This window comes from Corvus moneduloides, chromosome 2 (genome assembly GCF_009650955.1).
Source record: "Corvus moneduloides isolate bCorMon1 chromosome 2, bCorMon1.pri, whole genome shotgun sequence".
Lineage (NCBI taxonomy): Eukaryota > Metazoa > Chordata > Aves > Passeriformes > Corvidae > Corvus > Corvus moneduloides.
In genome coordinates, this window is record NC_045477.1 from 117,938,540 (window position 1) to 117,951,698 (window position 13,159).

The 13,159-nt window shown below is 44.9% G+C and overlaps 1 protein-coding gene across 2 annotated transcripts; it reads left to right on the forward strand.

Annotated features, from left to right (window-relative positions):
• Window positions 1–392: 392 nt before the first annotated feature.
• On the forward strand, window positions 393–12,931 carry ICOSLG (inducible T cell costimulator ligand). 2 transcript variants are annotated; one of them, XM_032100989.1, is made up of 8 exons: window positions 393–520; window positions 554–736; window positions 3,928–3,968; window positions 5,869–6,234; window positions 6,720–7,004; window positions 8,418–8,594; window positions 9,647–9,682; window positions 11,944–12,931. In XM_032100989.1, coding segments are annotated over exons 1-8 (1,158 nt in total). In that variant the 5' UTR covers window positions 393–452; the 3' UTR covers window positions 11,946–12,931. The 2 variants fall into 2 exon arrangements, with proteins under 2 accessions (XP_031956880.1, XP_031956879.1); XM_032100988.1 differs by having other exon boundaries at window positions 393–736.
• The last annotated feature ends 228 nt before the right edge of the window (window positions 12,932–13,159 follow it).

The following is a 13,159-nucleotide window of genomic DNA, read 5'->3' on the forward strand; positions in this document are numbered from 1 at the left end:
TGAGGAGCCAAAAACGAAACTGCTGAGACCGAGAACCGCAGCTTGCAAACAGCCGGGTGGTGCTAAAACACCCCCTCACCAACACACCTACGACAGCTCCAGGTGCGCTTGTGCTCTCTGTCAAATCCCATTTAGTTATTTACAAAATATAAATATAGAATAAATATGCTATTTATGCAAACATACACCTAATGTACTTTGAAACACAACTTTCCCAGTTCCCAGGCAGGATTCTTCGAGATCCCGGAGCGCACGGGCTGCAGTCCTTGCCCTCCCCCGGGGCTGCGGGACCGATTCCAGCGCCTCGCAGGGCCAAGAGGACTCCGCTGTCTCCGTGCCAGGGCAAAAGCAGCCCAGGCCTGGCTCCCCAGTGCTTCCCAGCAGCGGTGAGGGGTGTCCCGCTTGACGGGGACCGGAGTCCTCCCCGCGGGGGAGATGGATTTCCGGGGAGGATGGGTTTGCGGGAGCCGGGATCCCCCATCCAGCGGCACCAGCGAGGCTCTGGGAAGCGGTCAGTGGGGATGGGCGAGTGCCTGAGCCCCGGCACCGCCAGGATGGGCTGTGCCGGGCTCCTCTTTGCGCAGCGCACCAGGCGTTCGGAAAGCGGAAATCCCCGGCCAAGGAGGCGTGGGAGGGAAAAGGGAACGGCCCGAGGCGGGCAGCTGGTGCTCGGCACGGCTCGGCTCAGCTCAGCACGGCTGGTTCGGCACGGCTCGGGCACGATGAAGCCGCGAGGGTGAGTGGTGGCCGCGGGGGAAGGGTCGCTGGTCCCGCTCCGTGGGCGCGGGGGGACACGGCGGCCGCTTCCCGGGAAGGGATGCGCATCCCCCTTGGGGAAAGGCGAGCTTTGCTGCTGCCGCGGGCAGGGAAAGTGCCGACAGGGGCTGGGCTGCTTAACTGGAGTCAGGGGCGGCCCCCGGACCGGCTGCGGAGCAGGTCCCGGCCGCCGGCAGCGCTCCCGGAGCCGCGGGAGCGGGCGGGGACCCGGGGCGGGGGGAGCCGGGTGTTGCCAGAGCCCCCCAAGAGCCCGGGCAGGGGTCCCCTGTCCGTCCGCGGCCATCGAGGGCTCCAGGCAATTAACGAGCCTTTTATGGATGTATTCAGCTGAAGGGTTGCGATGGGACGTGACTCACCTGGGCTGCACTGCCCAGGGTAGCGCTGCTTTACAGCGGGTGTTAGGAAAGCTCCGCAGGTGACCTGTTTAGGGCACCTGCTGTAAGGGAAGAGCCGTGTCGCCACAAGGTTAGGGGACAAAGTGGAGCAAAGACCCCGAAGGTGCTATTGCAGGCATCAGGATATCTCCTTGCCTGGCTAGAATGTGTCACATCAGCAACATCCCATGGCTCTGAGATGAGTAGCGATGAAAGAGTTGAGGTGCTGGTAGGAAGAATCATCTCACCCAGCAAGAATGTATATGTAAGGGGAAGTGCAACTTTCTCCTGTTTCACATGGCATTTTAAAAAACTTGCAGAAGAGGAAGGTGTGGGAAAGAATTGAAAAAGTAAAAAGATTAAAATGTTTTTTAAAAATTAAGAAAGCAAGAACCTAAGAAGGTAGTGCAGCGATGCCAGCACTTAATTAAGCTCACTGCTAGTGTGATGGACACAGGAGCTGAGTGAAAGTAGTGGGCAAAAAGGAGGTTTCTCTGCCAGCAGAACATTTCTCCCCTTTTCCAATAGAAGCTTGGAATTAAAGCTATTCCAGGGGAACATTGTGGGTTGACATTGCCCCCACAAAACCACAGCTGCAACCTCCTCCAAGTAGGAGGATGAGGTGTCTCTGGACCTGTCCAACCTCGACTGTGGCATCACTTATTAAAATAAGAAATCAAAATCCACTTTGTATAAATACATATGAGAATCAGTTCTGGTTGAAAATCTAAATGTTTGTTGGCATTAGGAAATGCCTACCATGGGAAATTCCCTAGGGAGTCCCATAAAGATCAGTCAGATACTGTTTTTGTTCAATTCAAAAGAGTTGCTATATCCATGGCTTCCAATTTGGGTGGGGAATAATAAAGCAAACACAGACATGGGATTAAGAAAGATTGAGGACTACATGAGTTGAGCTTGCCAAAACAGATGTCTACAAGGCTGGCACAAAAGTGATGACTCCTGCACAGTATAAAAAAATACAGCAGGAATAAAATACAAATCCATGTGTAAAAGCCACTGTCAGAGACAGAACAGAATGTTTAGGTGTGCTTCCTTGGGAGACTTCCTTTGAGACTGGCTGCAGATTTTCTGAAGTAATAGAGCAGAGATTTTCCACTCTGGGCATCCACTTAAACTTTTCAAGCTTCATCTATCATATCATTTCAAAGGACACATAAAAAGAAAATAAAGTGTCTTCTTTATACAAAAAGTAATATAATTCAGACTGGTTCACCCCTAAAGTCTCTTTAGCTCAGTCTCTGGAAATGAGGCTTCAAGCATAGGTAGACTTTGTGTCAAGAATGTCTTCTGCTTTCTGCATGGGAAGCTGAATATGTTTGGGAAGATGAGAATTTTCTTGGGGGTCAGGTGGGAATTAGAGACACTCCGCAGCAGCAGAGGAGCCCCAGATTGTGCCCAGGCAGGAGGTAGGAGTAAAGCTGGGCAGAATCAAAGCTGTGTCTGGGAAGTGATGTATGAATTCCTATGCTTGGCCGGACAAAGGAGCTGAAGCTGTGGAGAAAGGGCAGGAAGCCTGGAAGAGAGGGGATTTTGTAAAGCACAGCAAGGTGAGAAATGGCTGCTGGGGAGTGAACTTAGGTTAGGGCGTGGAGGGAAGAGGGCCAGGCAGGGCAGGGTTGGTTTGGAGGGACGGCAGCTCCCAATGTGGGTGGGAGACCCTGGAGCTCCATCCTGGTGGACACGGCCTGCTGGGAGCAGCTGTCCGCTTTGCCCCAGCCCTGGGCTCAGTGCTGGGCCTGGCTGAGGGCTGAGAACACCAGGGGAAGGGAGCCAGCTGTACCCAGGCAGTGTGGCTTCACAATCCTGCCTGCTTGCCAAAGGCGAGCTGGGTATGCTGGTAACAGGCCAGTGCTCTTGTCACTCCGCCCACCAGCTCAGCTTTGCAACCTATTGCACCTGGGGCAATATCAAGGTGAGCAACTGCAGCCACACAGTTCACACTCCAAAACCTTTCCATCATTCTTTTCTTTCCCTTCCTACAGCAGTCTGGAGGAAGGAGAGCACAATGTATAACTAGATGTGGTGGCTAAAGGCTATTTTAAAGTAACTCATACGGAAGTGCTGTCCATTTATGTCCCTTAAACCCCCATGGGATGAAAGTTAAATCACTTGGCCTTTATAGATGGGTTAAACTGGGTTTTCCTATGGCATCCTTTCCTTTGGGGTAACTCCTGCACAGATTTGCCCCTCCTGAGTAATCAAACACACCAAATTCTTTCCAGCAAAAACCTTTGCACAGCTCTCCACTATCAGCAGGTTTCCTGTTTACACATTTTTACTGAGTGCATAAGCGGGTGGGCAGCATGGTTAGCTGCTATTTGTCCTTTAACCAGATAAAACCATAACTCCTTGAGTTTCAGCAAAAGATTGGAGAACCTGGGTTTTGACCTGTGCAGCCACTGTCCTTCCCAGTGACCCAGATAGGCTCCAGAGCCTGTTTGTCCAGCAAGCCCATTGATTCTTTCACAAGAGAAGACAGGCACAACACCAGCTTCATGCCCTCTGCCCTGATTCCAATATTAGTGCATTTTGCTGCTATTTGTGGCCTTGGCCACCAAACCACTGCTGACTTGTATAAACAGAAGTTTTGCAGCTGTCAAAAATGCAAATACTTAATGGGGCATTACACAGGAGCAGTACCTAATTTACCTACTTCTGCCACTATATTAAAACATTCAGTATTGGGTTTATTGCATATTTAAACAACAGAGATGCAAAGTCACTTGTAACACTTGTTTGCTTTTCATCTTAGGTATGGATTTCTGTTACTGCTCCTTCATATCCTGAAAGCTGGTAAGTTCAAAAAAACTCAGTTAAAAATTAAACTGCTCTCCCTTTAATATGTTCGGCCAAACGCACAAAGTAGTTGTAAAATGAATAATACAAACCTCTGTGTGTTTTCTACAAGATATTGAGGAATTCCTCAGTGTGAAATGTTTCTCTGACATGCATCAGGGAAGGAAGAAACAATCAATTTCTATCAGTTTCATTGCAGAGAACAGCAAGGGACCGTATGGATGCTCAGATTGCTTTGCTTGCTTCAGAGACCTCCCTGTGTTCTTATCTCTGTCAACAAAAGGCCTTAGAAGTGGAGTAATAAGAGCTGCTGATAAGCAGATCTAACATGCATGTATACTCAAGGCTAGAATTATGCATCATGGTATCAAGTAGCCAGTATTAGTAATTTTACTACTACTATTAATAATTTTACTACCGTTCTAAAATATCCCTTGCAAAACAAAGGTAGATTTAAATCACATCACCTGATGATATATAAATGTTTTTAGAGTTCTCTCCTCTGTTATTGCTTAATCACTGAGAAGGACCTCAATAAAGTCACCAAGGAAACTCCCTGGCCCCAATATCATGACAAACTGTACCAGACTGAGTCTCAATAGATGCTGGCTGGCCTGTTTCTGCCCAGTAATGGAGGTGCACCCATTGTGCCAGGGCATTACTTTTACTGCTGTTCCAAGTGGTTTCCCAAAGTCTGAGCCAAGAAATTGTGTTGCAGTTCAAGCCTGTTACTTCCAGTCCCACCGCACAGGGTTTACATGCCTGGTAAACATCCTGCCTTTCTCCCTGCAAGTGCTGTGTCTGCCTCAGTGGTGTTTTTAGACCAGGGTGCCCAACTCAGCTGTGTAGATGAGCTATTTCTGAGTCCAGTGCACCCTCACAAAGACAGGTCCCCCTTTAACATTGTCACCTCCCTCCACACGCTGTTTCCACATTTCCAAACCTTCACTCCTTCGTCTTCCTAAATCATCCACCCACGTAATCCCTTCCCCCAGCTGTAATCTCTCCCATCCAGCCCCATGCCTGGCCCCCTCCTGCCCCCCAGCCTGACACTTACAACACATACACTGCTTTGGTGCCACCAACCAGTTGCACCAGTGAGGTTTTGGCTGCTGGGCTGGAGGTGATGGATCCTCAGCAGGGAGGCTGTGGCCAGAGCTGCCCAGCCCTGTGGGACTCACTGACCTGTGCTGTCTGCATCACTTGTCAGCCACCTCATGCCTTTGCCTTGCTCACCTGGAGCTGAGGATGCCTTTCTCATGTCTAGAAGGCAGGAAATGTGTTCTGAAAGCCACATACGATCGTGACTTTAGGTCAAGTGACCCTCAAGATGTAAATGTCTAATGAATGTGTCACTGGAGGTATCTGGGCAGGCTGATTTGTCAGCTGAGTGTGTTTGTTGAGAGGGTGCCACCAACAGTAGCAGTAAAATGTGGTTGCTTTGTCATGCCAGCTTTGAGAAACACTGCTTCTACTCCCCTTCTTAATTATGTGGGTCTCAAAATAATGGCAGCACTCTTTCTTATCAATGTTTCCACTTGTGATTTAAGTGGAGTTATTTGGCATTTTTCTTAATTAAAAAAAAAAAGAAGTGATTATTAAAGCATGTGTCTGCAGTCAGTGGGCAAAGTGAAATGTGGGTATCCATGGGGCTGGGAATGATTCAGATTGGTTGGCCTTCAGGGAAAAGGTCCCTTTGGACAATGCACAGACAAATGGACATGAAGAGAATTAGCCACTGGCAATTTGGGGGGTAGGAATGACTATGAAGCGAGCACACTCACCCACCTGCTATAAAACTAGTACTAGAGTCTATATGTGGTAGAATGTACTTGAAAATAGTTACTTTTTTCCCCACATAACCTCCCTTTTTTCTCTCTCTCTTTTAATCTTGTAGTTATTGCACTAGAGAAGAAGAACATCATCAGTAAACTTGGAGACAATGCCACACTAAGTTGCATTTATAACGAAAGAGACTTGCAATTAAAAAATCTACGAGTATATTGGCAATTAGCTGATGATGATCAAGGAAAGTGTTCAGTTGTACATGCACTGATCTCTGGCCAAGATAATAACAGTAATCAGTGCATTCACTTTAAAGACAGGACTCAATTATTCTGGGATAGGTTGGAAAATGGTGATTTTTCTCTGCTATTACTAAATGTCAGCCAGAGAGATGAACATACATACAAATGTGTGGTACAGGAGAAAACTGAATATACCCAAGTGATTCACCAGGCAGAAGTGGTTCTCAGTTTAGCAGGTAAGAACTTGTGTCATTTTGCCCAAATTCTCATTTCCGCTTTTCAAATTCACGCTATTTCAATGTCATATTTAAGCACACCTTTAACTTTGAAACAGACTTCTGCTCTTTCCTGAGATGAAGTCTGCTTAATTTAAATGTTACAGACAGAAAATGTAAACATTGGAGAATACATGTAACAAGTGTTTACTCAGTGTCTGTTTCTTTTCTTCTTGTTTTTCATGGATATGAGGGCTCTTGCATGTGACTGGGTGACAGCAGCTTAAGTTGGTCCTTTCTTCCTTTAGGTTTGGCTTTAAGCTTCTGCCCTCCCAGTGATCCTCTCAGCTCTCTGGCATACAGACCAAATCTGCAGGTGTTTCCCTTTCAAGTCATAAGGGTGTTGAGAAATCCAGCAATTCTCCTTCAGAAGCCATGTCAAAATTTTGTCTTGTCAGTATGTTTCAAAATGTCAACAGCTATTTCTTTTTTTTCCTACTCTGCAGCGAGTTACAGCCAACCAATACTCAGTGGACCAATAAGAAACAGTAGCAGCACTGGAGAGGAGGTGACCTTCAGCTGCAAGTCTGGCAACGGATACCCAAAGCCCAAAGTTTACTGGATCAATAAAGTGAACAACAGTCGCCTGAATCCATCAGAACTACAGATCACGCCCCACAGCGATGGCACTTTCAGCGTTTTTAGCACACTGAGGGTGAAAGCCGCTTCCAACATGCAAATAGAGTGCTCCATAGAAAATGAGATGCTGCAGGAAAATCTATCAGCCAACTGTAAGTCCCTTCATGCGGCCTCACGTTTTCTAGATGGCAGGAACATCAACTAGTGTGTCTCTGTCTGTAGATGTGCACTAGCGAGGACTATGCATTAATTCAGTAGCTCCAAAAAGTGCTGAGAAGATCCCAGGCTTTGTTTCAAGCTCTAGTTATGCCTAGCCATGGACTTGATGTTTAATTCTTCCACATTGAAGTGAATACCCCACCAAGTGTATTGTGACAACAGCACTGAGAAGCTCTTGTGTCTGAGGCAGTCTCTGGGCTTTACCCTTTAGTTCCTCAGGAACGATGGTTTGGGGAATCAGGTTGTTTTTTAGGGGCTACCATAGAGCAGATCCATGATTTCTGACCCCCTACCCAATGGCCTTGCAACACTCAGATTTGCTTTTTACTCTGCCTAGTTTCCAAGTTAAATTTTCAGTCTCCAAAACTCAATTTAATACAGTGCACGACTTAAACTAGGTCTGCAGCAAATGAGCAATACGGGCTCAATAGAACAATGTACCTAATAGCACTAGTATAATATGCTGGTTATTGCTGATGTGATGATTAATAGTAAAAGCAAGTATTTAGTCACTCAACTGTTCACAAAACCAGAAAGTTACTTTTAAAAAAAAAGCTATTAAGACCTTATAGTTACAGTAGCACTGCTGCAGTTCATTATTTCCAGAAAGCTGTGTAGAGAATCTGGCTGGAGTGGGAAGGCTGATCTGGAGGTCGCTGTTTGATCTCGTTGCTGTTCCTGGTCCTGCCTCCAGCCACACCTTTCTCTCACAGGTCTCTGCACCCTGGTGCAAATTAAAGGAAAATTCAAGGAAATTAAATTAAAATTTCTTCCCAAATTAAAGGAAAATTAAGTAACCTCATCATTAGTTTCCTAATGGCATTCTGTCATATTGTCTTCTGAGGGAAAAGACCTTCTTATTACTATTTTTTGGGGTTTTTTTCAAAGTCTCACCATCACACTTGAAAGAGTAAGAGATGTGATCTGAAACCTTCAGTTTGCAGCAATGAATGAAGAAGATTCTTCACTAACTTCAGGGAAACAGGTTTTCACCCATCTTTCTGAATACCATCAGATTTACATTACAGATTCTGTATAGATTTATTTTCAACTGAGTCTAGATACAAGCCCAAACATACAGTCTCTCAAAGCTGTAAGGAAAGAAGAAAAAGGAAGAAAGAAGGATGGATGCAATAAGATGACAGGGAAGAGTAAACTGGTATTTAGACATAATTAGTTGGAGATGTGTCTTGCCCAGAAGGAATCACCAGAATCACAGTGATATGAATAGCACAAATCTTTAGTCCTTCCGAATTTCTTTATGCATGCAAAATGTGGTGAAATATTTGCCTGGTATAAAATGTGAAAATTTACACCTTATTACATTCTTTTCTATTTTATTCTAGACACGCAGCAGAAGAGAAGCAATGGTTCTGGCACAGACAGTGACGAAAACCTAGAAAAAAAAGGACGAGGTGCTCAAGCAGCTGGCATCATTGCCATTGTCATTCTGATAGGTCTTCTAACTGTTTTAATCTGCTGGCTGTGGAGAAGGAGGTCCTCTAATCTAGTGTCGTCCACAGGTAATGAGACACTTCATTTGCATGACCAAATTTTAAGAATTCTTTTTCACTTGCCAAAATACTTAATGTTATCCAACAGGAAGAGAGAAAGTATGACTAAGCTGCCTGCACATGGCAGCAGGAAATCACGCCATGATTAAAAACTTGGGGTGCACTGGGGAGGAAATGTAATGCCCCAGGGTATGTTATTCTTTATGGCTTTTTCCTCCTGTGTCTGAGCCTCACAGGAAGTAATTTCTGGATGTGAGAGTAACTCAGAATTTGTGCCTGCTCAGGCCATGGTGTGTCAGCTGTGATCCCTGCAGGCTCTTTCTGGACAGATGGCATGAAACAGGACTGGGGTCAGTAGCTCACTCAGCTGAGCACAGTTTGAAGCAGAAACCAGAGCATAATTCAATCCTGAGAGCTCTAGAGTCACTGGCTGGATGATGAAGGGTCAGGATCCCACTGGGATCAAGCAGAAATGTAGCTTGTCTCACTGTCACGTGTGTACTCTTGTGTAGCTGGATTTGCCCATGTGTGACTCTAAAAAGCTCTAAAAGACATCTCGTGAACCAGACTGAGTCTGCCAATGTACCTGAGTACTTGCTCTAAGCCCCTTTGCAGCTGTCCAGGAGTTAACGTCTAAGGGAGCCAGGACAACCACACTTTTCATGGACAAAGACAATCCATGTTTTCAGTCCATGCCCTCTTCCTCAATGCCAGCAAGCCTGGGTACCTCAGAAAAGATCAGGGGAAAGCAGGGTAGTGATCTTGTCCAGGATCTGCAGCAGCTGTTGTAGAAGTCATTTTGTTCCTTCAGAAACAACCCAAGAGTGAGGCAGGACTTTGTCCCAAGATAAGGAGTAAGGCAATCACTTCAATCCCAAAATCTATCCTTCCTGAAATGGTAGCCTGGATTGTAAGCAAATAGAATATTGGACTGCATTTTACAGAACATTTAGCACACTGAACCTTCAGATTTAGTGGATGTTCCTTAATATTAATCTCATTTGTCTGAAGACTGTGGTTATCTATCCTGCATGCTGAAACCCATGCATTTGTTTCAACAGATGTCCAACCAAATGAAGACCAAGGAGGACTCAGCTGTAAGTATTAATAATATATTATTTTATTTGTCTCAAGAGCAACTTAACTTCATAGCTTCAGGACTCAAGTTCAGCACAAGCCTTTAGATTAGACTTGCTGGATGATACAAACTGAAGCATTTTTTGGGCAGTACATCCTAGAAGATCTCGCTTCATGTGTGTGAACCTGAGCCTGTACACACCCAATTTAAAAAAAAACCCCTCTCCTTTCCTAGAAAAAAAAGTGCTGTTCAGACCTTCACCATGTTCATATTTTTATAAGCAAGACTGCAATATTGCAGGCCAGCTGGTTTACTAATTCATTTATTATTTATAGTAGGGGAAAAATAAAAATTGGGTAAAAAAAAGGGAGATTTGGAAAAACAAACTAGCACAGAGGACTTGCAAGAGTACAGAGAGGGTGAAATACCTGCCTATTTTATATCTCATTTGGTAATTTCTACTGGAGAAAACAAGTCAGCAGAAAAGGCAGAAAATACTGTGGTTTCACCAAAACTGTAATAGTTAAAGCATAGTTTGCTGTAGCAGATGCTGTGAATGTACCCAATTCATAGCATCAAGCAGAAGCAAAATGACCCTCAAATTAAAAAATCTTTTCTGGAACTTCTTTGGCAGTCATGGAAACTGGGTTAATTGTCAGTTATTTTCCAGACTGCAGCCAACATTTGTGTTTGCTAAACATCAACAGGCATTGCACTCCCTCCTGCAGAGCATAATCTGTGGAGGAGGATGGATTTTCTCCTTAAAACAGACATTTTCTCCTTTTGTTCCTGTGAACTGCATTAACGTAACAAAAGCAGTTAATTTAAGGTCAACTTTTTCTTCTCCAGACTTACTTATACCCTTCTTGATTAGATCCCTGGACTGAGCCCATAAGTAAAAAACCTCTGTGACATAAATAAGAGTAAATATTTATCTTGTATTGAAGGCTGCTGTAGCGTGATTTGTTCACAAAGAACAAAGCAAAGACTTCCACATGCTGTCTTTTCCTTGACATGTCTCCACACCCCTTGTGGAAGAGGATGTGGGACAGCAGCTTTGGTGGCTCACTGATGACAAAAGCTGTCCCACCTCTGAGGGCCATCTTTTGGGCATCCCAATTTAAGGGCAACTTGGACCAATACCAGAGAAATGAGAACGATCCAGGGAATGTGACCTCTGGTGAGAGATTGGTTATGTCTGTTTAGGCTGAGAAGGCCAGGCTGATTGAGGACACAATAACAACTCTGTTCAGAGTGCTTTTATAGAGGATGGGACAAGTTATTTATTGTGCTAACCCAGCTGACACTGCACTTATGGCACAACAGACTTAACAAAGGAGATTTAAGCTAGATGTTAGAAGAGTATGTCTGAGGGTAATGGTAGCTGAGCACTGAGGCAGAGAGTTTGTCCAGCTATCAAGTCTCCATCAGTTCAGTTTTTTTGCTTTGTTTTTTCCTAACAGAAAATCTGGCAGAAATTACTTAGAAATAAAGCTGGTACTACTTTGGTACAAAAGATGGGCTCTAGGAGAAATTCTAGCCTTATTCAATCATCATTTGGTATTTTCAAACCAGTTATAGGTGGTAGATGGGGGTAAGGCACTGGGGAGGTGCACCCAGGGGGGTGGTGTGCCACAGCATCTTGCTTTTCAATACTGCTGTAAATGTACTTCTGTTTCTGGCACCTTATGAAGAAGGTCAGATTGTTTCATGGGCAGTGAGAATCCTGAATACTGCGAACCAGAATGAGATTACTGAAACTAACTTTGCTGTTAAAAAGGAAAAAAAACGAGTTTGGAAACTGTGAGGAAGGCAGATTGTAAAGAAGAGTAACTCCATCCGGGGGGGGTTAGTCTCTGCAGACACCCATTCCAGTTAGTGGGGCAGGATGCTCTGGTGAGGAGAGAAGCCTGGGGAAGCTGTTTTCCCTTGGCCACAGATGGGCTTTGTGCACCTCATTCTCTGAAATAGTTTAAAATGAACCCAAGGTGGCACTGACATCCCTTCCCAAGGGAGGGGGATGTTAACAAGAGACCACTTTTTCCATTTGCACAGAGAGGCACTTCCAGACTGTGGCATGAGGACAGAAAGCCCTCAGTGTCTTGGGTATCCAGGCAGGACTTTGCCCCAGTCAGTTCTCTCTCAGCAGCGTGAATATGTCTTTTCCATAGCTTTGCAGCTTGTCCCACTGGTTATGTAGGAAAAACAATGCTAGGAATGATTATTTCTGGGGAAGCTTTTTGTCTGTTTTTTTATAAAAAGAAGTTATTTTGTTTTTAGAGCACCTGCCTAAATGGAAGGTCTGCCAACAGTTTGGGCAGCTGGAGATGTGTCAAGAGAAGCATCACTCCCTCAGTGGCAGCATTGTTTGTAATACAAGTGACAGATTTCTGCCAAGAGAGATGGCAAAAAAAAAAAAAAAATAAAGCTTCTAGAACACAAGAGACAAGAAAATCTGCTGGATTTTCATTCCAGCCACTGACTGTGTCCACAGAACAGTGGACAGTTGTGTCACCACTCCAGCTCAGCACTTTGAACAGTCTTCTGTGATTGTCAGTGATCTGGGCACAACTAACTGGGGAAAGCAGAAAGCCTGACACTCAGCTGCTCTGTGCCAGACCACTGGAAACTGGTGACTGTCCAGTCTCTCATCATCATCCTCGAGGACTTTGTCAGGAGCAGAAGCAGCCGCGTTTCAGGAGCGTGGGAAGTTCTTGCTGTCACCTTACCCTGAGGATGACTGCTACATGTGGAGAAAGGCAGCTAAAAACAAAGAAAGAAAACTGAAGGACTCTGCAAAGTGAGATTTATGACCTTTTCCATGTTTCTTTCTCTTTAGAGAAAAATCCTTCCATTGTCTGTTTTCACCATGTTCATGTTACTGTGTACAGAATCAGGCAGAACACTTTGACCCAGTCCTCCAAAAATGGGAGTTGCTCTAAAGGGGTTAAGTACTGAATGTGTTAACATAAGGGAAGGTGCCTTCTTTAAATGCGCTTGATAGCAACATTTTGGTTTTTACCAAATATTCCACCAAAAAGGGGACTTCCACTTTCGACAGGAGCCAGCTGTGAGAAAAAACAGGCTGTGGAAATCTGACCAATTAAAAATAGTGATCTCTGCTGTGTTAATGTCAGGTTACCTGGACTTACCCTTTTCAGGATGGAACAAAAACTGTGGTTGATTCTGCTTGATTCAACTGAATCTTTATTTGAGCACTTTCCCGTGGCTTCTGGGGAAGATTTTAAACTGAAGGTTTTAAACTGAACTTGTGCTTGTGTCTCATCCTTATACTCACCCAACAAAACAAAAAAAAAAAGTGCAAATTCTGTCAATGTGTTGTCCATGAATATCCAGAAAGCCAAGAACTGCAGTTTCCTTGTGCCAGTGCATGTGCCTTGCTGTTTCAGCCCCAAGTCAGCCAAACTGACTGGTTGAAAACAGCAAAACAGTAAACTTTGCTGATTATATGAAATTTTGAAGGAGGAGGAATTTT